This window comes from Oryzias melastigma, linkage group LG4 (genome assembly GCF_002922805.2).
Source record: "Oryzias melastigma strain HK-1 linkage group LG4, ASM292280v2, whole genome shotgun sequence".
Taxonomy (NCBI): domain Eukaryota; kingdom Metazoa; phylum Chordata; class Actinopteri; order Beloniformes; family Adrianichthyidae; genus Oryzias; species Oryzias melastigma.
The window spans coordinates 16,520,186-16,547,087 of NC_050515.1; the positions used below are offsets into that span (position 1 = coordinate 16,520,186).

At 38.3% G+C, this 26,902-nt stretch overlaps 1 protein-coding gene across 2 annotated transcripts in view; it reads right to left on the minus strand.

Moving 5' to 3' along the window:
• Window positions 1–4,529: 4,529 nt before the first annotated feature.
• ap1m3 (adaptor related protein complex 1 subunit mu 3) overlaps window positions 4,530–26,902 on the minus strand; it is a 31,789-nt gene continuing 9,416 nt past the window's right edge. The window contains exons 2-12 of one of the 2 annotated variants that reach the window (XM_024279363.2): window positions 25,259–25,415; window positions 24,793–24,860; window positions 24,247–24,377; window positions 17,621–17,768; window positions 15,984–16,110; window positions 12,822–12,964; window positions 11,061–11,132; window positions 10,730–10,888; window positions 8,618–8,743; window positions 7,172–7,247; window positions 4,530–5,514 (exon numbers count right to left, since the gene is read on the minus strand). In XM_024279363.2, coding sequence (XP_024135131.1) covers window positions 5,492–5,514; window positions 7,172–7,247; window positions 8,618–8,743; window positions 10,730–10,888; window positions 11,061–11,132; window positions 12,822–12,964; window positions 15,984–16,110; window positions 17,621–17,768; window positions 24,247–24,377; window positions 24,793–24,860; window positions 25,259–25,415 — 1,230 coding nt within the window. In that variant the 3' untranslated portion in view covers window positions 4,530–5,491. Of the gene's footprint in view, window positions 5,515–7,171; window positions 7,248–8,617; window positions 8,744–10,729; window positions 10,889–11,060; window positions 11,136–12,821; window positions 12,965–15,983; window positions 16,111–17,620; window positions 17,769–24,246; window positions 24,378–24,792; window positions 24,861–25,258; window positions 25,416–26,902 lie in introns of both variants that reach the window. The other variant, XM_024279362.2, reaches the window with a different exon arrangement.

Consider the following 26,902-nt stretch of genomic DNA (forward strand, 5'->3'; position numbering starts at 1 on the left):
TGGTCAGAGTCAGTTTACATCCACGTTTCTATGGCAACACCCTCACCAATCAGGAGTGAGCTTGTTGGAAGTCTTCACACCTACCGCTAGAGAAACGGGAGAATCTGTGAATTAAATGCTTTGAATGTGACCATACTTTTATTGAGGTGTCTGAATAGTCCGTTTATAACTTGTACAACAGAAATAAAAATAGGATTAGTAAAAAAAAGTTTAAAAAAAAGTTATCAGAACATGAATGGTTATTCTGAAAAATAGAATGACTGAGTAAAATGTGTTTATTGCTTTATAGAAGTCTGAAATTTTACCTTCTTGGAGCCAGCAGGTACTTCCTGTTTGGAACGTGAGGCGGGGAAGGGAAAGTCCAGTTCTCATATACAGCCAGTAGTGTGGATGTAACCAACTATATGCCATCCCAGCCACTACAATAAGTCATTTATTGTGATGTCCTTGACTATGCACTTTCCCATTAGTTTTTCTAATAACACTTACATGCAACAACCCACTTGATCTGAGGTCAGTGGCCCAGCTGGCGCGATGGCTGTTTTCCAAGAAAGGATCTCCGATTTGTTGCCCCACAAGGTTTGCCGTTGGCAAATGAAAAAGACAAAAAGTCAATTGACTTCACATTTTATGGTCTGTAATGAGCAGAACTAAGGATTTGGTCACTTTTCCTTTTTTGGTTCTTTTATTGTCTGCTTACCTTACAATAACTTATTTTAGCTCAGAAAAGGAAGCTTCTGGTGAAAAAAAAAAATCATCCAAGTTTATTTTTGTAGAATAACGTTCTGACTTTGACATGCCATCTAGATTTTTTTGAATATTTCTGATAACATAAGAAAGACTTTTTGAGGCAGAGGCAGCAGTAAAAAACAGCATTTTTTTAAAGGGCCTATATCATGCAAAATCTACTTTTTTTAGCTTTTCAGTGTATTATATTAAAAAATCCTCACAAAAACAACCCTAATGTGGTATTTCGCTCTATTCACACATTTCTGAGCATTCCTCTAAAACCCTGAACCCCCTTCCAATCCACGAAACAAACGGGTCCTCACATTGTGACGTCATTAAGTGAGAACAGCCCCTTCCAGGAAGAGTGCGCTGCCAGCTCCGCCCACCCAGGCTAACACACTCACCAACTTCCTCCTCTGAGCCAAAGTTTGGATGTTTTTGTTGTTTGCACTAACAAGGAGCGAAATGCGGAGCCTCAAAGATCGAGGCGTTTTACTTCCAGGTAGGAAAGAGCTCATGAAAATAACTTGTATTTCATTAGAAAATGTGCTCTTTATCATATATATGGATATATTTTACTCAGAAAAGCTTAGGAAAAGTGTAATAGGCCTTTTGATACAAAATTATCTAAGCTAAGTTGTCATTTTAGTAAATGAATTGCATTGATGCTATACAGTCGAAAGAGTTATTTAAAACAATAATTAACAGAAGCCAATATATAATCCTTTGTTGGCTGTATAGGCACAAACATTCCCCTTTTGTTGTGTTATATAACACATTTAATGAAATCATAATCAACTTTTGTAGTAAGTACTGTGCTCAATTATATATATATATATATATATATATATATATATATATATATATATATATATATCCTGACTTGAGCATTAAAAAGTTTTTTTTTGTTGTTGTCTTTATTCTGATTTTCATACATAGATGACATATAAAACAGATTTGTTTCCTTAATCTAAAGCTACACAAAACAAACAAAAAACACAAAATGGAGGACATCACATTTAACAGTCGGTATGAAGCTCAGTAATTGTCGTTTCATAATATCAAAAAGGTCTATGAAAGGTTGCCAGGTTCTATAAAACTCTTCTTGTTTTCCTTTAAGTGTGAATCTGATTTTTTCTAGTTGTAGATGTTCCATAATGTCTCCCATCAGTTCTGAAAGGGTCGGGGGCCTTTTTGGTTTACAGTTTAACAAGATTAATTGTTGTGCCAAAAGCGTTAGAAACAGTATAACCATGTTTTGGGAGTTTGATGGGTCTCTTATCATTTGGTGGTACTCCAAACAAATTAGTGAGTTGGTCTGGTTTAAGTTTCTTTTTAAAAATTCTTGATAAAATTTTGAAAAATATCTAATATTTCCAAAACATATGTGCTAATGAAGCTGGTTGTTGTTTACATCAATCACAGGAAGAAACTAAAAATACTTTTTTTAGTTAAATAAATGTGTAATTATACAAAGTCAAAGGTAACCTTAATTAAAACTCAATTCAAATGTAAAACTACAAGTTTTATGAATAATTTTTCCTGCTATGTAAAGAGGAAGTTAATAATGACTAAAGTTATAATAAAATGAACGGCTGATGTGGTTTGAAGAGTTTTACAGGTAAAAAAAGATTAACTGTGTACATCACACACATACATGTTGGATCTCCTTCAGCACACAACCAACTGCTCCTGTCTGTCATCTTTAGCCAAACTTAAAGACGTCTGATGGAGCTTGTGTGTGTTTGTCCTTGCAAACATGTTTCACCATAGATCACGTGCCGCTGTTACTGGCTTGCAGATGCCTTTATGAGATTTGAGGTTGGGCTCTTAACAGATGGCCGACACTGAACCTCCCCAAGGTCCATTTTGCATCTCGCTGTGGCGTTCTTATTGGCCACAAAGTCAAAATATTGTAGAAAAGCACTTTTAAAGGCAAAAAGAGAATATAATCTACATCCCTAGAATTGTAAAACTACATAAAACAAAAATAATAATAAAAACTAGGCATTTTAAATGTGTAAAAAATAAACAACATTGTTCTTTTGTACATTTTTTTTTGTAAATTAAGACATTAAACTACAGTAAAATTGATCAAACCACTGCATTAGAGTCGTGTGTTTTGCTATTTAAATAACAAATGTCATTGTTCATGCTCCAGGTCTTATTAAAAACAAAACATTCTTTTCATTTAAAAATATGATTCACCTTTGTAAGGTTATTTTAGTTTAACCATACAGCTGTATAAGGCAACATCTATGATCAAAACGTGAAGATTTTTTAGATCCATATGATCATTTTTACTCTGGTGTTGACTCATTTTAAATATACATTAAAATCAAAATCTGCAGTGAAAATCAACTTATGGCCCACACAGTCTGCATTGCTGTAATGAATCTCACTTTTTAATTTTTTTCTCAAAACGTTGAAGCCGCTGGTGAAACCTTTCTGCCGGTTTGCATTCACGTCTCTTATCTCCACCGAAACACAAGTGGCTGCCTTGAGCCGAAAGGGGATCACACAGTTCTCCATTGTTGATGACGGAACAGTGGAGGGACAATGAACAAGGCCGCGATCTTTGCAGGCTGGTATAGACTAGCACCATGTCTTCCTCCTTACACACGCAGAACACAAAAGACCACGGCTCACGTTACAGCTTTTTGTTGTACAATAAATCATACCCCCCTAACATTTTGGGTGTTCAACTTATAACTGTACCATAACTATAATATTCTTGAAAGTCAACAAGAATTTTGTTTCAAGAAATTGGTCCCAACTAGATTTATTATCCAATGTTTATATTTAAAAAGATTTGAAGATTTTTGTGAAAAAAAAAAAAATATGATCTTTTTAACAAACTTTCCACATCTGATAGTGTCACCAGAACACAACAGATTCATAAATAGATGTCGTAAAACGCTCGTATTGATTAGATTTTCACTTTGAAATCTGTGATGTCTTTTAGAAAAAAAATGATAATAGAGATTATGTTGTCAGATCTGGTTTTAAAATCCAGGACACTAGATAGTCCTGCATTATATAGTTTTTTTGGTATGGAAATTTGGACACTATTTTCCCATATTTCTCCATTTAGAGAAATGTAGGGATAGGGAGAAGTTGTAAGGGGAGGGGAAGTATTTGGATTCTGCCTTAATGGCGCAACAACTTCTTCTAGGTGGCTGAAGGTCAAACACCCCAAATGACCAGTGAGATCATTAACAATCTGAGTTGCTTTAATTAAGAGTCTAGATTTAAAAACTGCTTCCAGGACTGGAAGGTCGTATCAGATAGTCCTGCTGGCAGAACAAACCACGCTGCTTAGAGATTTCTTTTCTTTCACAGTGAGATTACTTTAGTCTCCATAAAGAGAAAAGATGCTGGCAACCTTCTTAACAATATGGTATTTGAATGTCAGCTGAAGTCATTTGAGAGAGTCACACCCCAAAAATTTACATTTTCCAACAATTTTTATGTCTAATCTGTGAATGACATGTTTTTTTGTTTGTTTGTTTGTTTTTTATTTCTGCTTTGGCTAAAGTCAATGATCAATCTGCATCCTCTGACTATCTTGTGCCATGAGTGAGCTTTAAAAAAAGGTGACAAACCTAAATCTTTTTTTTTATACACGAAAAAGGCTCAGATGTAAAAATAACTAACACTGAAGGGTCAAACACCTTTCAGGAATTTTAATTTCTTAAATTAAAAAATTCTGACGTTTATGGCAAATGTGTCCACCAATAGGAGTATTTTTTACTAATTATTTATTGATCTGGGTTACTAGAAATAAAACTCCCAAAAAATTAACGAAAACATGTTTATTTCCAAATATATCCCTTCATTTCCCATGGACAAACAGTAGCAGATACATTAGTTAAGAACATACACAATTTAAAAAAGAAGACACCCCCCCCCCCCCCCCCACACACACACACACAACAGCTGATCTGAAGTGATGGAGTGAAGTGAACGTGAACACAAACGGGAGCCTACAGGAGCTGGAATATGACTAATTATTGTTTTTTTTTTTAAAAAGTGGCTCGTTCCTGGAGTTTCTACAGTGAAGCTGCAGAGCTGATTTTCCAAACAAGGACAAGGTTACAAGCCCCATGGGTCTCTGTTATTATGTTACGCCGTCACAGCCTCTGACAATATTGGGCCTTATTAATCATTGACGGGTTGCTGGTGCTCCTGTGCGTTTGGACTTATGGTCACAGTGCTGGAAAAAACACGACATTGAGAGGATGACAAAGCAGAGTCATTCTTGGGTATTATGGGGGGGGGGTCATTAGGAATAAAAAAAAAACTAGTTTAAGAGATTGTGACATAATTACAAAAAAAAATGTACAAAGTCAGCAATATTTGTTCCTGAAAAATTCCCTCAAAGCTACTTAATGCCAAAACTATAAAAAAAAATATTTTATTATCATCATATATCATATTGGATGTTTCCAAAAATGTTAAATATTATGAACCAAATAAATCTGTGGCAATAAAAGAGAAGAAATGAGAGCTTCCCAGAACCAGAAGGGGGTCACAGACGGTCCCTTCATTATTCAGATATTAAAATTGGAACTCTTATTACAGGTCAGAGGTGATGCAGCTCGTTTTCCTGACGGAACAGGAAAGGAGGCCGTTTAGAGATGAGTTCGTAGACGTTGCCCCCCCCCTGCACCTGTCGTCTGCAGACAGGGCGCCGAGGAGAGGGGCGATGAAGACGGACAGAGGGAGAAAATATCCATTTGTCTAGACGCATGTGTGCCCTTTAGTTTGTCCGGAGCTGGTAATCTGCCAAGAAAGGTAACAGCACAGCATTAAAGCCCAGCTTTCCTCCCTTCACTGCCCCTGCAGCTCACATCAATGACAATGGAGGCTCTGTTCAGGCCTCCGGAGTTTACACAAAAGGGAGCCGCAGGATTGTTTGAATAATAACCAATAATCAACTCATAGAAGTCTTCTTAACCCTTAATGGTAGCTCTAAATTTCATTTTTTTTATCATGTTATTGAACACCAACATTGAAAATTTAGAGTAAAAAAACCCCATGAATTCTGGATTTTAACCTCTAATTTATATATATAAATTAGCTGCAAGTATGCATAAAACCCAATCTTCTGTGTGGAAGGTGAAACCTGCCAACGCTCCGCTTTGCTCTACATAATGAAAAAGACACCTCAGGGCTGAACGGAGCCACGACTCCCAACAGCAGCCGCACAAAGAAGTCTTTATGCCACTGCAAAAAATTCAGAGGTGTCACTTTCTTGTTAAAAAGCTCTTTTTCAGCGAGGATGGAGTTGTGAATAATTGAGGAGATAACGAGCGAGGGGAGGGGTGAGACTTCCTCACTTTGAAACTGAAGAAACGGCGTGCGGCCTTTACTGTGCGATACTTTATTTAGGGAAACATCCCGATCGGACACGTCACACCGAACAATCAGATATGACAGCTGTTTTCCTGTATGACATGGCCAGTCGTTACAAGCTTTCACTTCATCAGCGTGAACTGAGGATTCAGTGAAATTCGATCCTCCCTGTGCTGCTGATGACAAAAGTGAAAGAGGTGAAAGCCTTCCCTGAAGTGGCAACATTTCCTCAACTTTTGTCCTCTTTGGCGCTTGCGTGAGAGGCAAACGCTGGCAGCAGTCGGGTCTCTGCAGACCCTGACCCCAATCATAGCAAGCCGGGTAACAGATATGATTAATGGAATGCAGTCGTGTACTTGGAATTCACTCTTTGTCTCGATATTGAAACTCGTCTTTTCAGGAGGATTCTGCAGCATTCTGTGGTTTTAATGTGTCCATACGTAACGAATGGAAACGACGTGATCTGTGGAAACGCTTTTACAGGCGAAATCTTAGGGACTGACAAACACTCCTCGCTGTCCTTGGTGTCACCTTTGAGTTTGACAGATCTGGGTTCATTCTCGGGGCAGCGGCTGCATCCCCGGATCCCAGGTGGTTGTGCTGCGACACAAATCTAACTGGCATTTAACCAAGCCCGAACAAACCAGACAGTTTGTAAAGTTTCTATCTTTGGCTGAAGCCCTGATGCCACCGCTCATGATGACAGAGCTGGGTAATAGAGCTGATGAATGTTGTTTGGCTGGGTTCACCGGAGGGGCGGGCAGTAAGTGTTGATGTAGAAATTCTGACCTCTCAGGAAAAACATCCCATTTATCAACAAGATCGGTGCAGATTAAACTGATCTGCCTTAGAGTCTCACTCTGATCATTTTTGATCTATTGTAAAAAAGTAGTCTTTTAATTATGATTTTGCTGCTTTTGGCCAAAAACAACAATAAAAAAGTAGTTTTCCTTTTTTTCAATTGAAATGCACAGAAATCTTTGATTGTTTTCTCCTTTCTACCATTCATTTTATTGTTAAAATTCTTTCCACAATGCAAGTGTCTTCTTTTATGGCACTTTCCTGATAGTGCTTGTTTTCTCACCTCCACTTTGTGTGATGTAGCGTACCCATGGCAACGCCTGGTAGCCGCTTTTTTCAATGATCTTCAGGTAACGCACCTGCGAACGTCAAAAAACATTTTATTGAGATTCCTCTTCAAAAAAATAAAAAAAGAAAGAAACAAAACCAGCTGTCCTCTGGATTTATTTCTTCCTTCAAATGTAAAATATTGTATAAGTCAGAGGTGGGCAAACTCTTTAAGCCTTAATTCAAAATACTATGTATTTCTCACTTGACAATACAATATGCAAATTCATCATGCAATTTGATGATGTTTTTTTTCAATTTACAATTCAATATTTAAAAATGACTTTTCAATACATGGTTTGCTTTAAATTCATTTTAAAGTAACTTAAAAATCTATTGCACAGTAAAATCTCATGCTCTTTTTGTGTCAAAACTCAAATCAACTTGCAAAACAGCGCCCCCTGGTGTAATGCATTCTCCTTTGCATAGCGTGGCACTTTATCTATGCCAAAATTCAAGTTGATATGCATCTGTCAAATGCTCATCAGGGCGGGACCTCCCACCTCCCTACATTTGCTAAATCCCGCCTCCACATCCTTATGTCGACTCAACTAACCAATGGAATTGTTTGGTGGTGGAGGTTACAGAGAGAATGCGCTATTTGATAATGAATTTGCTTCTATGTGGATGACTTTGACTTCAAATGTTGAGGTGCAGCTCTTTTAGACATTTTTGGAGGAGCGAGGTGGAAGACCCCATCCTGATAAGCATTTGACAGTTTGCATATTAAACTTTAAAATGAATTTGAAGCAAACTATGTACTGAAATGTCATTATTAAATGTTGAATTGTAAATTGTAAAATGCATTGTCATTTGAATTATGACATCAAAAACCCATGACAATTTGCAATGCAATTCATTTGTGTATTCAATATTTTATTTTTGAAAAAGTCATATTAAATAGTAAATTTTAATATTAATTTGTAATTTGCAAAATATATTATCATATTGAAAATTGAATTGTCAATTGAGAAATGCATAATACTTTGAATTATGGCTCAAAGAAACCTCCATACCATACAGCTGTCCTAAAAATGTAAATAGAAGTACTTTTGAGTACTTCAAAAGTACTGAAGCCTGTGTAATAATCCGTCAAGTGGTTAGTTAATGAACTCACTGGGCAGTAGTTACTTTTTATATCAGAGGTGGAAGGGTTTCTCCCTGAACAGAACCCACTAAATCTAAAAAATGAGCTGGAAAACGGTTCTCTCCTAAAAACGTTTTGAGTTATGGGGCGACAACAAAAGCATTGTGGGAAAACGGAACCACAGTAATTCATGTACAGCTCATTCCATGAATTATTAAAGCTTCTGGGAAGAGGCCGCTCAGAATTGAGATGTTACAGCTTCACAGCTGCAGCCGTGGTTTAGCGTCCAACTGTTCGGTGTGTGAAGGACTCCACCTGGATCCCAGACACGGTGAAATAAGGGATTTCAAAGTCGACTGTGATTGGTCGTTTTGCCTCCTGTTCATCACTCTCCACGCTGGGGAGGCCAAAGTGTGCGCGCATCACATACTCCTTACCCCCCTAGGAAACACACAAGCAAAACACAGTGAGAGCTGCAAAGCTGTTAGTCTCTTTCACCTTTAAGACTTAAAATAACGATGAAAACTAGAGGTTAAGGTCTTGTTTGGAGCCACACCTGAGTCAAAGCCAGCTCCTTTTAGAAACACAAAAACAAGAGAGTAATTTTCTGGAAGATAAAAATGTATAAGCAAAAAAACATGAGTTTCTGGCATTTATGATTTTACAGTCTCTCAAACAAGCATTTCCCATCACTTCTTTCTAAATGATTCCTCTACAGTTCAGGGCTGATTTATGAACAACAATCTTAGATTTAAATGGAAGTTTAATCTGCAAGCTTTTATTTGACAACATTCACTTATGAAAAAAAAGAAACTCTTATGCTGAGCCCATATAAATCTGAAAAAAAATAGCATTTTGCACAAATGGTTTAAAAAAAGATGTTGTTCGCCAAGATTGCTTTTAAAAACACGGCTTCTGCAGACTTTTAAGGTGGAAAGACAACTGTTCTGCAGATTCACACGAGAGCTGGATGACAAAAGATCGTCAGTAATTCTTAACACTTCCTGTCAGGCTGGAGGTGTAATGAATTACCCAGCCAATATCAGTTCTTGACAGGTGCTTTAAAAGGAAACTTGGCCTGAATTAATGTGTAACGACTTTTCTTTGTTTCCTCAGATGGTGAGACTTATGTTTGCAGAGTCTTACCAACCGGGTTCGGCCCCTGAAGCAAACAGAAGAAATACTTTTGATGTTTTTAGTGTGTTTTTAGAGTCCGTTTTTACATCAGATCTGATTAACAGGAAGTTGAATGCTAAATAAAGAGGATATTTGTTCAAATAATGTACAAAATAATGGTAAAACACTTGAATAAGAGAGCTACTTGATTTTTTGGAGTATATATATTTTTTTGCATACTTTGAATGTGGGTGCGACTTATGCAACAACCGCCAGAGGGCGCTGTAGGTGTTTGTATCAGTATTTACTACTTGCAGCAATGCAGAAGAAGAAGCGCCGCTCAGTCTTATCCTGAATTTATACTGGTTTGTCATCTCACTTCAATTGCATGGGGAGTCCGTCTCCTAACTGTCAGATAGTTGACATCGTCTCCGTTGCGTCTCCAGTCCGTCCCCATAACCCCGTGACTCACGGAGAAGTGGTTTCTCCTTCCAAAACTTTAGCTATCGGGCTCCACGCCCTCTTCTTCCTCACTGAGTCTTTGTAAAATGCATGTTTTCTGTCACAAACGATGCCATTTTTGTTCTTCCAAAACTTTTGTCGTCCATGGCGAAAATGGATTCTGGGGTTATTTATCTGTGGGGTTAAAGGGCCAAATCGCAAGGGCACGTCACCTTCATTTTAAAATAAAATGTGGACGTTTTTATTTTGAGACAAATTTCTAATTTCTTTGGCTTTTTACCGCAAAATTGACGCGTAAACGGAAATAGAACTTCTGCATAAAGCTTGCATAGTGGAGGGACGGACTTTAGATGCAGACATGAGTAAGGCGATGTAAGCATTCTGATTGATCGATGAACATTCTTTTTTTGAGTCAATGCACTGCAGATGGAACAGTGCAAATCAACTTTTACACCAGGCTTAACAAAATTGTTTCAAAGCCACACAGAGGCTGAAGAATTCAACAGATTTAGTGATTTAAAGTGATATAAAGAGTTTAGTTGATTCACTTGCATGTTCTTCATGCTATGGATATCTAAATAAACTGTTTAAGTTTCACTAATATAATAGACTCCTTCAGTGTTTCATGAAGCATGCAAATATTCAGTCCAATATCTATTTTGTTAATATGATTTGAAATTTTGCTCTTTTTACGTACTTTCGTTAACTAAATTTTTCCCAAAAGTGCATTATACTCTAGTATTATACTCTGAAGTGACTTATAGTCCAATAAATACGGTAACTAACATTTGAAATGTTATAAAAATAAATAAATAAAAACTTGGATGGTTTGCTACATGCAGGACTCACAGGAAAAGACTTGATGTTCCACTGAACGACGTTTTTCTCGGGCACCCACTTGGCGCTGCCCGTGCTGGTCTTGAACTTGGGTGAGTCAGCATCGCTGGGCACCGGCACCATGATGGACACATTGTTGGCAGTGGAGCGGCTCTTAAACTGACTTCTAGCCTGCAGGAGGTGACGGGACACACTTCAAGATCTTTTCTCAGTGATGGTGAGCAGTAATAATAATAATGCAAAGTACAGTACTTATAATTTTAAGCTAACATTGGTTAACAATAAAATACACTGGACGGTGTGTCTCCATGTCCTTGCATGTTAAAGTGCGACCTGTTCTTACCTTCACTTTGATCTCCACACGGCTGTGAGAAAACTTTTCAATCACGCTCTCAATCCATATGAGAGGCTTCACCTGCTATCGACAGAACAAGAGACAGAATGAGGCGGGGTCAGGGCGGCCAGCATCAATGCGCTCATCAGGACGGCGACAGCAGAGAACAGAGAAACAACGAGCTGTGGTGTTGAAACCAAACAAACATTTGATCCTGTTTGAAGGGATGAAAGACTGTAAAGGAGGATGTCATGATCACCGTGCTTTTTATAGTCGCAGCTGGACTCCATCTTTAAATCAAATGATTTCATAGGACTTTCTTATCCCCAGATTTCAGGAAGTCTTAATTAATGATAAATAAGAGAGCAGCACAGCTGCATGAAGCATCATTGGTTCTCAGCACTCATACGGTGACTTTTATAAGTCCATCTGCTGTGCTGCTTTGGAGTAACCACAGACTTTAAAGATGTATCAATCTTTCTTGGATACAGTTTAGAGTATTTACAGTTTCTGAAACAATGAAGTGATTGACGGGTTTGTTTGAATTTGGGAACAATGTTGTTTCTCAAATCAGGAAGTGCTTCAACTGATCAGGAACCTGTTGAAAACAGTGTGGGTAGAGTTTGTTAAAGCTATGCTATGTGTGAAATGAAAGCAGAGTAGGTAATGAGTTTTTCTACACAAAAACACAAAATCTCAACAATAATCTATGTTAAGTTTTAATTTAAATGTTTTTACACTTGATCTAAAACAAGACTTCTTTTAGGACAGTAAATCTTGTAAATTCTGTTGAGTCATTTGATCTTGAAAACTCAGTATTTCAAGCAAAATCTCAAATTAAACACATTTTGTGTACTTCAGATAGTATTTTTAAAACTAAAAAGTTTCCTAAATATTTTATTCAAATTTCTAACCTCATGAATACTAGTAATGCAGATTTATCCAATGTGGAGAACATTTCTAACCTGAACATCTCCCAATAAATTCATACACAAATTATCTTCTTTTGGTATCTGCAGAGGACATTTGGGGTTTTCCAATGATACTAAATGTAAAAGGGGCGGGGCTTTGGGAATTGTAGTTTTTGGTGGATTAAAACAAATAATTTTTTTCCTCTGTTGGTCAGGAAGATATTAAAATGTGTCGTTTTAGTCTCATTTTAAGAGGTTTTTGAAGTGTTGTTGCACTTAAAATAGTAGATATTGGGGGGAAGTTTATAAATATACAATTTGGAACAGCCAGAATAAAAAGATTTAGTCTGCAACAGCAATTAATTCAAACCTCAATGTGGACAGATCTTTGTTTTGATTGAATAAGAGATATGAAGGGGCACAAAAAGATGCATTTATTAAGCATTTTGCCTTTTACAACCACAGAAAAAAAGTTATTCCTGGTCTAAAATAATGTACAATTAAGATCTTATAATCCTAAAGCAGAATAGTATGGAGGGTTTTTGTTTTTTAAACAAGGATGCCAAGTAAAATGATTTTAAAAAATCAGTTTTTGGATGAAAAACTGAAGTTATTTATCACAACATCTAAAACGATAACTAATAAGTCAAAAGAGACAACTTGGATTTTATAAAATTACCTAAATTTATTGAGATTTTCCTTAAAAATAAAACATATATATTTTGTAACTTTATGAAAACATATTCAAATCTTCTGTAAACAGGATCCCAACAGGAAAGGAGGACAAAAAACTGCTTATATGTGAGCAAAAAAATGTCAAATGTATGTAAAGACTGACAGATGTGTGGACTCCACTCACGGCTGTGCTGAGGCGGTACGACATGAGCTCACTCTCGCCATCCGGTGGAATGAAAGAGATGGTGCGGTCGTTCTCGAAACGGGACAGACGGACGCACTGATGAAACTTCACGTCCTCCAGCTCCACAGCTTTGCTCTTCTCTCCTATCAAGACACACAAATGCACGCTGATGTACACTAAAAAAAAAAAAAGATTGAGAGCTTTTCCACGCAGACAGTAGGGAAATCAAGGTCAAGGTAATAATGAGTGACAAACAATTCCCTCCGTCTCCCGTGCTCACAAACACTGCAGAAGCGGCGTGCTGTCACATCCATCTGCCCTCCTCTGGTCCCTTACTGAACAATTATTTTCCTGCCAAACACGAGCGTGCACGCCGTTTGCCCTCAATACCTTCCACCAGCATCCCCCGTCTCCCCCACAGGAGTCCAATCAGCTGCCTCACAAACACAGTCCCACCCGCACCACTGAAAACTGGAATATGTTAGGATTACTCACAAATGAGACTTTTCAGTCTGACGTGTTATCACTCTGCCAAAAACAAGCCCTGGCTTTATTTATGAAAAGCTTTTGGAGCACTTCATCTATCATCCAAGAACACATTCTCTCATTTATGGTTTATGTATTTGCACTTCATGAGCAAAGGCTCTAAATCAGGGTGAAAAAGTGTTCCTGCATCTTAGATCCTTCCCCTAATTCAGTCTTTAGAAGTTCATGATTTATTTTAATGAAGGGACGACCGACTTTGTCTGATGACTCAAACTTATATGACTTAACCCTTTAAGTCCGACTCCGATTATCTTTTGGTTTATTGTAAAAGAGTTTCCAGTGGTCTTTTAATTATGAATGTACTATCTTTAGCCAAAATAAATAAAGAAAAAATGTTTTCATGGACATAGTTTCAGCAGAAGTTAAGTAGTAATTTATCTCTACAATCAGCGGGCCTCAAGTCCTCTGCTCCGCTCCATTCCGATACATCCACATGCAGACAAACAGATTCATGTATGTTTCTTTTTTTGCTCATTTGAGCTGGCATCAAAACCGTTTGGCTGGATAGTACAGATATTGTTCACTATTTATGTTAGGTCGAGGTTATGAGGGGCTGCATGCTAGTGGGAGAGAGTGTAAACAAAGGAATGATGGGAAATGAGCGCTCACTCACTGTATTCCCCAAGAAAAGTCAAGCCCACAACTATTATGAACTACTGCCGCTCTGCAGAAACTATGTCCCAGAAAACGACACATTTTTTGATTTAGCCTAATCAAACAGCATCACAATAACTTAAATATCAGTGGAAACACTTTTACAATAGATCAAAAGATGATCGGAGTTGGACTTTAATAACAAACGGGCACTGGAGCCTCATCAACACAAGGCGGGAAGAAAAGGTCATGCGGGACGCTCGCCGCCTTGGTTGCACCTCAGGGGCCGGGAAAGGTGTGTTTGTGTCAGAGGAGGATATAAGATGCAACAGAATCCCCCCGCGGGTTACCTTTAAGACCATCCTCACCTGTTTCCTTGTTTCTAATGTACAACAGCAGACAGCTGCGATCTCGTTTATATTCTCAGACACAAGAAGCCAGTTCACACAGTGACATTTCATAAATACCGCACATATCTAGCAGCTCATGAAGCCAAAGGCTTTAATGTTAACATGTCTGGCTCTCATTTCTTACTGAAAATAAATACATAGTTATTTACATTTAATTCTACGTTCACAAGAATTATAATTTGACAAAAAATGTAATTCAGTTAGAATAGAAGAAAAATAATACAAAAAAACAAATCCAAGAACAGGAAGATTGATCAAACTGAATGAAAAAACTTGAACTAAATAGGTTTAGAATAATTTTTAATGATTGTCAATTAAAAAAATCTATTTTTTAAAATGTGTCCACCGACTAAAAGGACATTCAAATCTTTGACTTTAGATTATTTGTGAGTCAGTACATCATGAATAAACAAGCAGGAAATTACAGCACAACTCTAAACATGTAGTTTCATGTTGTTGCAGTTCTCAATTTTCGCCAGTAGAGGGCAGCATTAGATGATTTATCTTGCCATGCATTGGCTGCACCCAGCAGAGACAACCCCTAATGTGCATGTATGATAGAGAGACATTAGTTAAAAAATAGACTTTAAAATATTCCATAAGAAAAAATAAATAAAAAAGAGGCAGTGGAATAATTTTCCTTCCAAGTCAGACGCTGTGTTTGTTGATCATCATGAGGAATGAGCTTTTCAGGGGAATGACAGCAGGAGTGGGGGAGTGGTGGTGGGGGTTGTCGGCTGCAAACACAGCAAAGGCACAGAACCTCACCTTTCATGTGCGGGGCTGTAGCCCAGGGTGAGGATTAACTCGGAGGCATAGAGGCCAGACAGTGATGGAGCCTTTCCCCTTCAACGAGGAACAGCGTGTGAGGAGGGAGGGAGGGAGGTGTGGAGGAGATGAGGGCGAAGGAGACACAGAGGAAGACAAGGAGAGGAGAGGAAAAACTAATCGGTGAGAAACACTGCTGCTAAAATAATACAAGAAAAAGATGGGAGAGGAGGGGGGGAGAATGAGAAGAATGGGATTGAGACATGCAGAGGAGGTGTGAGGACGAGTTCAAGGTGGGAGTGATCATCCGCAAAAAAAGTTGGAAATGTCTATTTCAATATGAAATATGCTCATTTTGCATTCAGGAAAGATGACGGCTTTGTTAACAGTCTGTCAGTTTATGTGGAGCCCCAGCAGCCTGAGATAATCTCCTGTCAGTAAAACACAACACTGTGTCGCTCAGAAAATGAAGAACGACAATGTAGTTTAATATTAAGCCTTAGAAAAGTGGAAAAATGATCAGAAGTAGCAAACACCAATTCTGATTTTATTTATGCAACTCAATCTGAAGCAATTTTACGCTTTTCTGATTGAACTTTAACAATTTACTCCATACATGCAGCACTTTTATAATACAGAAACTATAAGAAGCTTGATAAGAAGCTTCAAGCACCTATTTTGTGAATATTTTTAAAAGATTTCTTTAAATTCCAGGTGGGAAAATTGAAAAAGAAAAGCTGAAATTAATTTAATAATCAAATTAATTAAAAAAATATATTTTGAGTAATTTTATTTTTTCTATATTTTGTTGTATTCCTGTTCGATTGATATAAAAACCACTCACGGCCGGTGATTTCAAACAGCACTTTGTCATTGAGGCCTAGTCTCAGCTCTGGCATCCCGGACAAGACCACCTTCAGTTTGATGCTGCCGACGATTTCGCTGCGCAGGACGCTGCCGTTAGCGCTCACCTGCCAAAATAACAAGAATATCAGGATTCAGAGATAATCATTAAAACATCTAATATGAATAGAATTTGTAAAATAAACATCATTTAATTTTAAAAAAGGCAACAGGACTTTTGCTACAAAAAAATACACATTTGAGGAGTTTATGAATAAGTGCAGCTTCACAGTAGTTGTTAAATAAATGGCCTCCTTGTTAGCTTCTCCTGCATTTTAAAATCTATTTTACTCTGAGTTGAGCTGTCCCTGAAATCTTCTTTCAAGGACGAGACTTTAAAAAACAGAGGATCTTGTTCATCTTTTAAAAAATAAAAGCATATCTGTGCACATAGTTGTGCCCTTTTTCTATTGCTGGAGGTAAATTCTGACCTTGAAGAAGCTGAAAAAAACATCCCCTGTTAGATCTGGTGGAGTACGTTTCCTAATAATACGACATTAATATGCTGTTCTGTCAAAACAACACGAATAGTAATGACCTTCAAGAGTTTATATCCCAAAAAGTTTTAGGAAACAAAACTTTTCAGCACTAATTCAAGATTTTTTTCTTGTATTAAAACAATATGAGCTGAAAAATAATGGAAAATTGAGAGAGCTAGCTTAAAACCCTGCTTGTTCCCTGCACTCTTGTGGAAAGCCACTCGCAATAAAAAGTAGGGTTGAGTTGATGAAATTGATAAATCAATCTAAGCTTCATAGATCAATAATCGATGCATAAAAGTAGAGATTAATCTAACGCATAATGCTAAAATCTGCTAACTTGATGCTAACGTATAATGGGATTTATGGTTCCCACAGCTAATGCTAACGCTCAGTCGACCTAAACATACATTGCTGACTTAATTAACATCTTTACAAACTCACAGGTATGAATTTTACAAACTCTTTTAAGGAAATATTGTTTAAAACACAGTTTTTTGTTGATACTTTCTCCTTCTTCTGGAATAAGGTGTAATGCTATGCTGCAATCGCCACCTAGTGGCCAAACTGAAACACCATCCAGGAGAGGCAGAACAATTGTATATCTTCTCCGTTTGAGAATCCACGTAACACTGTATGAGATTAACAAATCTTTATTATTTCACTAATAAATTTTAAAGTGTGTGAACTGTATCTGGATATCTTAAAAACATATATATAGATTTGTTATGTATTTCTAAACTTAAACTTAAAAATTCATTTATTTATTTGAATCACATTGAGTGGCTCAAAAGAATCGGGGAAAAAAGAAAAAAAAAGATCCCCCTAAAAGATGATTTAACAAAAATCAAATCAAAATAAAGGACGGAGGAACACAAAAACTCTGGTTCTTAGCAAGCAACTTGCTTTCAGGAAACACCGTAATTATTTGTTTCAGAATAAGATTCAAAGTTTTGTCATTTTTTTAAAGTCTTGCAGTTTATGTCTTAATTCTCTTTTTTAATCTGAAAGTATATCAATTTATAGATAAACATCCCCAAACCATAAATCTGAGTATGTGATAAATACTCAAAGCTTGTAAAATGAATAAAGCTCTCACCAGCAGATTTACTGACTCAATAACATCCATGAAAACTTCATTCTTCCTGTACTTGATGCCCTCCGAACGCCACGAAACGGCATTGGTGACGGTGGCGGGCGGTCGAGGTGCCCCCACTTCTAATTTATGGCCCTGCTGGGTGATGTACCTAAAAGAGGCAAGAAAAAAAATCATAAAAAATGGAGAAAAAGTGTAAAACAGCTCCCGCTGAGTCCAAAGTCGGTCTGCTCTCCCGCTGAGTGTGACCCCTGAATTCAATCAAGCGTATTTATCATCTTTCTGCAGAGTTACAGCCATTAAAGACGGCAGAATTACATCACGGCTGAACGGAGGAACGATGGTGAACTCCCCTGTTTAATTATGGCATAATCTCCTAATCTTCAACTGTCTGAGAAGCAGTGAGCAATAAAATCAAGAGATAATAGGATTATAAACAAAAACTAATCTAACTGGGAAATGGTAACAAAGGGGATGAGTGTTTATCTGGCAGCTGCAAGCACGCCTCTCTGAAGGAATCCTTTACAAATTCCTTCTTCCTGAGTAAATGAAATCCAAAGGCAATCTATTCATTGATGTAATTAAACAACAAAGATTTACACAGGGATTAAAATGACACAGTGAATAAATAAATAAATAAACATTAAGTCTTTTGGGGAGTTTCAGCCCGTGAAGGAACAGCTTTGATGTATTTTAAAACTCAACTGTAGCAGTTAGATGAGGATTTACTGGCTGCAATACTACAAGAAAATCCATTTTTATTGGCATCCTTTAGTGATTTTAAGCTATTGATCGTGCGGCGTAAAAGTGTCCCTTTGCTAATCAGTGATAAACTACACTCTGTTTAGCTGCCTGTGACAAAATAAATCTGTTTACTGGGCTCTAAAGCGAGCAGATCCGTCCGCCTTTCCAGGAACCGTGCTCCGGTTTACATCATCGACCTCCGTGAGCCGGTTATTCCAGGGAGATATAATGGCTTGTCATGAGAATAAAAAGAAGATTCATGTAAATAAGCAGCATGTGACCAGGCTTGTTTTCACCAAAGCACCTGCCCTCACCGCCCCCAGCATCCCTCTTCACCGGCCTCATTTCCTCTACAGTGCAGCATGGAGTTCTTTCATTTGCAATCATCCAGAACATCAACTTATTGTATGCCGAGAAGAAATGAAAAATAAAAAAAACTCTCAGGAATTTATAGTGAAAGACAAATAACAGCAAACCTTTACCAAACTAAAGCGTCAGGGAGCAGAGTGGACATTTCTACTAATGGCGTTGTAATCGATCACTTTGGCGGACACCTTTTGAACTCGTTCCGCTGGCCCGCACTTGAACTCACGCCGGAGATTTACCTAATATTCACCAGAGGCTTTGATACAGACGCTGTGCAGCTGCACGCCTTCGCCCTGGATTAACGAAAACTCCACTGAAAAGCACCGTACAAAAAAAAAAAGAACTGATGCAAACTACGCTCTTTGAAGCAGTCTCCTCCTTTCTCTCCGATCGCTCTGCTGACCTCTTTCTCTTCTTTCTCTGCTATTTTCAATCATGTCTTCCCACATCTCCAACTCACTCTTACCATCAAAAACCCGTCCGATATTTCACATTTAGTCTCAGTAAAGACAAAATAAAAATAAACTCAGGTGAAAATGCATCTATGTAAAAAATTTGAAACAGAAGTGGTCGGTTCACAATAAAAAAGTGGGAAATCAAAACATTTCCACAACTGAACTGACCTGTATTTGTATTATGTATGTGTTGATGTGAGTGTGAAGGTTTATAGAGCCAATAGAAATGCTTTGAATTAGTTTTTATAATACTTATGTTTGTTTATTACTCATTTTTGTGGTAAATGACTATTTTAGAGGACCAATGAAGAAATGCTGGTCATTAAACACAACGACTATCAAGATCAAGACCCACTCCAACAAAAATTTTATTTTTTTGTGTTTTTAACACAATCTCTTAATCTCCATACATTTTCTAAACTTAATAATTCTTGGTTTTCTTTGCCTTAGACCAGTTTGATCTGAAACAAATCTTTCAGGGAAACGTGTTTCTTTGAAGGCCCCATGTAGTAAACAATAATTCTTTAATGTCAAATTGTAGAAAACTCACAGTTCAAATTAAAGTTAAGAGTCATGAAAGAATAGCTGAGGTGCATTGTGTTCAAAAGTTTTGTTACTGCACAATAAGCAAATATGCCTGTAAACATCTTTGTGTTCCACTACCTTCCCAAGGAAACATCTGGCTGCTCGGGTTTTCTCACAATGACCCAGAGAGCAGCCAGAGCAAACAACACAACGTCTCCTGCTGAACAATGAGCTGCAGCCGTGTAGAACATCATCAGAATCGGGAACCACTGCTTGATTAGCACCATGACTCTCATCATCACTCGACCAGCAGCGATAAATGAAACAGCTGGTTCGAGTGCGAGGTTCACGATCCATGAAGAACAACTTCATGATGCTCTTCTTCCAACACGTCAACAACAAAACAAGACAAACAAAACAGTTAACATCTGATTGGCATATAAAGACAAGAGATTCTTCCCTTGTTTTCTGCCCCAGTTCTTTTTAACTACAGGCTCTTGAATGCCATCTGACAAGCAGGAGAGTCTGCAAACGCGGATAGATGAAAGGCATGTGGGCTGGGGTTCGATTTTCGGCATGTTTTTGTTGTTCCGTTGGGCTTTTTTGTTTGTTTGTTTGTTTTTTTATGCCCTGATTGGCCTCAGAAGTGCTAATGAAGGGTTCTGGAAAAGGGCTTGGCAGCAAACTGACACATTAGCATAACAAGAACAGTGGCAAAAACTGCACACAACTCAGAGATTTTTCACGGCAGCGTTGAACCAGTTTGACATTACCACGTGCTCTGAGAGGACTTCCAATTCTGTGCTGCCAAGGTAAAAATGGAAATTTTAAGCTGAAAGAGGAAAAAAAAAATCCAGAGCATGTGAATCTTTCCAGCCTCATTTGCTTCCACCCACACTCGCACATCGACACTCTCTCCAGGTAAGCAGTGCCGCATCGCGAGAGGTGTTTTGTTGAGGCTGGGTCATAAAGAGGTTAGAGAACAAGAACAGCCTCCAGAGACAGACACGGGGAAGGGGTGTGTGTGCCCATTGTTGATGCGCGTCGAAAAAGAGACGATGACTACACGTCTCCTTGAAGAGGAGAAGAGCGAGGCTTTTCTGTCTGAGAGCTGTAAACGTGACCAACTGATGGTGTCATTGTGTTGGAGTGCCAATAGGAGCCTGGTAATTATCAACACAATCCAGACACCAAACACACACACACACATGCGCTTGAGACAGAGAAGAGTTAAAGAAGTGTGAGCGGTGCAGATAGAACGCTCGTCGACATCGGAAAGCAAAGTGAGAGAACTCAAGTACATGTAGAGGTTAAAGGGAACATATGTAAAGCTTTCTATGGAAAGTGCTAATAAAGCAACCATGTGTACACTTACAACACAATGAAAACAGGGAAGGCAGCTTTTAAATCTTTAGATATTCTTGCCAAAAAGAAAGAAATTGTCCCAAAAATAGTTGATTTGTGCCTCCGATTGTGTAAAACAGCCTCTATCTGAGTGAAGAACTCTCAGTTAGAAGCAAGAAAAAAAACCTTGATAGTTTTTATTAAAATCAGAGGAGAGAAGTTCATCTCACCTCTTCTCCAGTCTGATGCCAAAACACAGAACTAACACACAAACAACTGAAACAAAAATGAGGAAGGGTAGAAAAATAGCAACAAAACTGACTACACTGTAAATGTTTGATAGATTTTTGACAATCAAAATATTTTACCAGGTTTTAAGTTGTCAAAACTTGTTTTTGCTTTACACCTTTCCAAGCTTTTCTCAAAGTCAGAACAATCATTATTTTAAGGGCTGTGATCTAGAAATAAGAAAATTATTGCTAAAATGAGTCAAAACCCTTTACTCTTGACGATAGAACACTTAAAATAAGAAAAAAAACCCAGAGTACCTTTGAACTGTAATTTTTGGTTCAATTTTAAGGATGTTATTGTAAACTTCAGTAAATGTTGACAAGTTAGACTGGTATTCAGTGTCCGTGTTTTGGAAACAAAAAAATAGATTTATGTTCTGAGAATAAGTGTTAGTTTTAGATTGGGCCAACTTGTGCTAAGATATTTTCATTTTTTCACATTTGTCCACTTATTTCCACTTTTTATCCTATATTTTTTGTCACAGTAATCATAATGAACTACAAGTAGGTGCATGAAAACTGAAAAATAGAAATCATTTGCTTAGAACTAGCAACAAAATATTTAATGGTTCTATTTAACATTCAAATTGAATTAATAGTTAGATTTTTTTTAGCATAGTTTTCCATTTTTTAATGTTTATGTGAAACACCTTGTTTCTAGATTTTGATATCTTATAAGATTTCTCGCCCAGTAAAAATTCCTTGCTGCACGACTGATAGCTTTAGTGATTTTCTTCTTAAGATTAATACTCTTTTCTAATTTTTAGGCTACCCCTTTATGCAGTGTAAACATTCAGTTTGAAAACATGTTAGTTACGCAAATACAATATACTTACATAGAGTCATTATACTGCTATTACAATATTTTGTCAGCCACAGTAAGAAAAATTCTACATTTTAAAGAGTCCACTATCAAGTTTCCCAATGTGTTTTTTCTTTATACCAAAGGTGTCCAGCCCTGAGGTCTCTACCTTCTACAGAACATGGAACATGTGTTTTCCACCAATCAAAAACTTGAAAACAGCTGGAATAGAAACATAACTGTGGCCCAGAGAAAAGAAATCAAGCACATCTATATCCATGCATCCATCCATCTTCTTCCGCTCATCTGGGATCAGGTCGAGGGGGCAGCAGTCTAAGCTTCCCTCTCCCCAGCCACCCCATCCAGCTCCTCTGGGGGGACCCCGAGGCATTCCCAGGCCTGCCGAGAGACGTAGTCTCTCCAGCGAGTCCTGGATCTTCTCCAGGACCTGCACCCAATGGGACATGCCCGGAACACCTCTCCAGGGAGGCGTCCAGGAGGCATCCGGAGCAGATGCCGATGATGTGGAGAAGCAGTGGCTCTACTCCGAGCTCCCTCCAGGTGACCGAGCTTCTCCTCCTATCTCTGAGGGCCAGACACCCTACAGAGGAAGCTCATTCTTTGAGTCATGAGCCAGAGTTCATGACCATAGGGGAGCGTTGGAACAAAGATCATTTGGTAAAACCTGTTGATCTCACACTCCGATCTTCCCTCACTTGTGAAAAACACACCGAGATAGTTAAACTCCTCCACATGAGAGGTAAAAAAGACCTTTCTCCGATCAAGAACCATGGCCTCAGACTTAGCAGTGCTGACCCTCATCCCAGCCCCTTCACACTCAGCCACAAACTGCTCCAATGCATGCTGGAGGTCCTGGTTCAATGAAGCCAACAGAACAACATCATCTGCAAAGAGCAGAGATGAAATCCTGTGGTTCCCAAACCAGATCCCCTCTGGCCCCAGACTGCACTTAAAAATTCTCTCCTCAAAGACTAGGAACAGAAAAGGTGATAAAAGGCTGCCCTGACGGAGTCCAACCAAACCAAACTCCTTCTTTTTTCATACAGATACCGGATATCCCTCTACATCCATCCATCCATCTTCTTGACCGCTTCTTCCCTTTCAGGGTCGCGGGGGTGCTGGAGCCTATCCCGGCCACTGATGGGCGAAGGCGGGGTACACCCTGGACAGGTCGCCAGTCTGCCGCAGGGCCTCAATCACACACACATACCCATACACTCTCACATTCACACCTAGGGTCAATTTAGAGTCACCAATTAACCTATGAAGCATGTCTTTGGACGGTGGGAGGAAGCCAGAGTCCCCGGTGAAAACCCACGCATACACGGGGAGAACATGCAAACTCCACACAGAAAGGTCCCAGCCGGGATTTGAACCGGGGCCTTCTCGCTGTGAGGCAAGAGCGCTAACCACTGCGCCACCGTGCAGCCTCCCTCTACATTATACTACTATATCTTTAGTGTATGTAGTCAGTAACACGCTTTGAATTGAAGCCCTTTATTTAAAGATGTCATATTGGCGCTAAGCCCACTTCGGAACAACAACAAAACCACAACAGTTTTCAGCTAGAGGTGTAATTTATGCCATTAGTAGTTTACAAAATGTTTTTTTCTGGCTTTGATTGATTAAATTTTTTGACAAATCATGCTTTGATTGAACAGTTTTTTTCTTTACTTCAAGGTTTCTTTACTTCAAATCTATGATCATAAATATGATGTCACTCAGGTATGTTTGACAATATTAGGGATTGTTTTTAATGTTAGGTAGCTAAAAAATAGCTACTGAGCTATATAAATACAGATTTAGAATTTCAGAATCAGTAACTTAGTAGTTAGATTATCTCATTTTTATAGTATTATAAGGTATAATCTTGAGCTTTAACTCGTTAAAAACGCTGAGTTTCATGCTAACCGGCATGCGATATAGCGATAAAAACAAAATTAGGTCATATTTACATTTAAGCTTAAATGTAGACATCACTAAACTAGAATATAATTTGATATTATTGATATATTGTGGCACCATAATCCACAGACACACACATAGGATGGTATATATGGAATATAGTTCTGCAACTCTTACTCTTGTAGGATCTTGCTCTCTGTGGTTTGGGGAAATCCAAAGTCCATCACTTCATCCAGCAGCTCGTATACAGTCACAAAGTTGTCACGGATACTTTCCTCCTCCAGCTCCTTAAAGTACTCCTTAAAAACCTGCAAAACATTTAGTATGAAAAAGTGGTAAAATAAAAATACAATTCAATGTTTCAGCATTTGGAGGTACAGAGATGATTGTGATGTTTGACCATGTTGCTGTTTTTTTTATTAAACACGAAAAGGTTTGTTAAAGGATCTTCAAAACCACAACACACAATATTTTAGCTGCATGGAGAATGAGTAACAGAACCGATGCTTCATCATTAATTTAGAGGTAAACAAGCAGTTATGTGGGTTACTATGCAGGCGGAACACTTCACAATGCACAGGGGGGAGAAAGCGTAGTTGAAAGAAATGAAATATGGTGAGTTAGAGTCTCCGAACTTCAAATAAACTCCAATCTTTAGATATTTACGAGAATCTGAACAGTGAACTTTTTCAACTTTTGAGGGAATCCTCGTGATGCCCTCACCTGGATTATTTTGTACAGGAAGGAGTACACGAGAGCAGCGTTGCCGTTCTTCTTAGTCATCGCCACCACTGAGGAAGTTACAGTTAAGAGGAAAATTGTGCATCTCTGAGGGAAAAAAAACACACAAATCTGAACGAGGCTCAGGAACATTCAGAGATGAACAAATCACTCGGGTTAACGGAAGATTCAAAAGCAATTAGGAACATGGCTACGGGGAGGTATGTGTAATGCAATGCACTGGGAATAACAGTTAGTGGCGACGGGAGTGTGATGTTGGAATAATAATGTGTGTGTGGGGGGAATAAGGATGCGGGCAGCACATCTCTACCTGTGATCAAACTGAAGATGAGGTTTTCAGGAGCTGCCCAGTGCACTGACCTGGATTACATTGCAGCAAAGCCTTGAATGGCGAGTATCATGCATTGTGTGTGTGTGCATCACTCAGAGGTGATGTCTCTTTGGATACGGTAAAGGTTGCTGTGTTTGATCCACAGGAAGTGCGTGGAGCCGTGGCTGACCAGCGGCGTCATCTCTGCATCTTCCTCCCTCTTCATCAGGATGGGCATGAAGTGGTCAATCTCATTCATGTCCATGTTCCCCATGTAGTTACGACCAATCAGGACCTGGAACGATAACAAAAATCCAGAGTATCAGAATCGACTCGGTCATTAAAGATGTAAAGCCTTTCGGCTGAGACACCAAACCTGCACTCCAGCTTAAGTAATCTTTGGGAACCGCTGGGAAAAAAAATCACCAGGACCCTCACTCTTTTTTTTTAGCTCTCATGCAGTGGAAATGTACAAACTGTGTTTCAAGCTTTGACATCTGTGCAGCTTTAATGCACTGATGGATATTTCATCATGAATGATGAATGACCCGCTTCTCCAGATGAAAGAAGAATCGGAGCAGGTAGGGTTCAGAAGATTCAAAAGGGTTCAAAATCTGAACAAACTCCTCTGTTTTGGCTCCTGAAATGTGAAGTGGATTTAGCGGCTGCAGGCTGTGTGATCTCAACTTCACCTTTATGCCGTTTACAGCTGCATTTTTTAAACATCAAAAGGTACCAACAATGTTTTTCTTCTTAATTTCTTCTGATTTTTTAACAAACAAAACACGTGAAAATGTGCAGGCATCCCAAAAGAGCAAGTTTCCATTTCTTTCAAATATATAAAACCCCACTTTGATCATCTACTGAGCCCTTTAAAGTGTTCCCAGTGGTCTTTTAGTTATTATTATGTTGTTTTTAGTAAAAAGAAAAAAAAAAGTTATTTTCTGGGACATAGCATCTGCAGAACGGCAAGGGTTAATTCGAAATTCGCTTCAGAGTTGTAGGCAATCCCTCACTTCTCCTTGTTACTCTGTTTACAGCCTCATCTGCAATATCAAAGCTACCAGAGCCGTACAGTCTTAAACCAAATGCCAGTTCAGACGAGGAAAACAAAGACATACCTGTATATGGATATAGTAGACAACATGTGGATGCATCAGAGTATTATTTTCGGCACAAATACGATTATTATTTTTTTCATCTGCTCCTCCATCATTAAACACTATAAGAATATGTTAAAACACAATTTTCAAAATTAAAGGAATAAAGAGTAATGACTGGTCTTATTTTAAAGTTCCACTCCAATCATTTTTATTCCAATTGTAGAAACATTCCCAGTGATCTCAATCAATAAAAATGCTTGTTGCTTTTTAAGATATTTTATGCACAGTGGCAGTTGCTCATTAGAAATACAACTCTAGGTTGTGGGCGGGACTGTTGACACAGAGCACTCTGCCTCTCTCCCCCTCTCTGTCACTGAGAGCTCCGTTTGCGCACTCATGTGCGAGCTTATAGCCTTAAGCTAACATTAGCGATGCAAAAATAACGACAAGCAATATTGGATCAATCCATTCGTACAGTTTTAAGGCAGAATTGAAATTAGCTAGGCACGGGTGTTGAACATTCATCATGTCTTGTATGGAGAGAGGAGGCTTCGGCCATTTCAGAAGCTGTGTTGTTGGAGCTTTTTCTAGCATCCAGTTTTCGTATTTAACACAATTGGAATTGGGAAATACTCAGAAATGTAGCTTTAATCGTAAATTCATCTATATACAAGTCTTC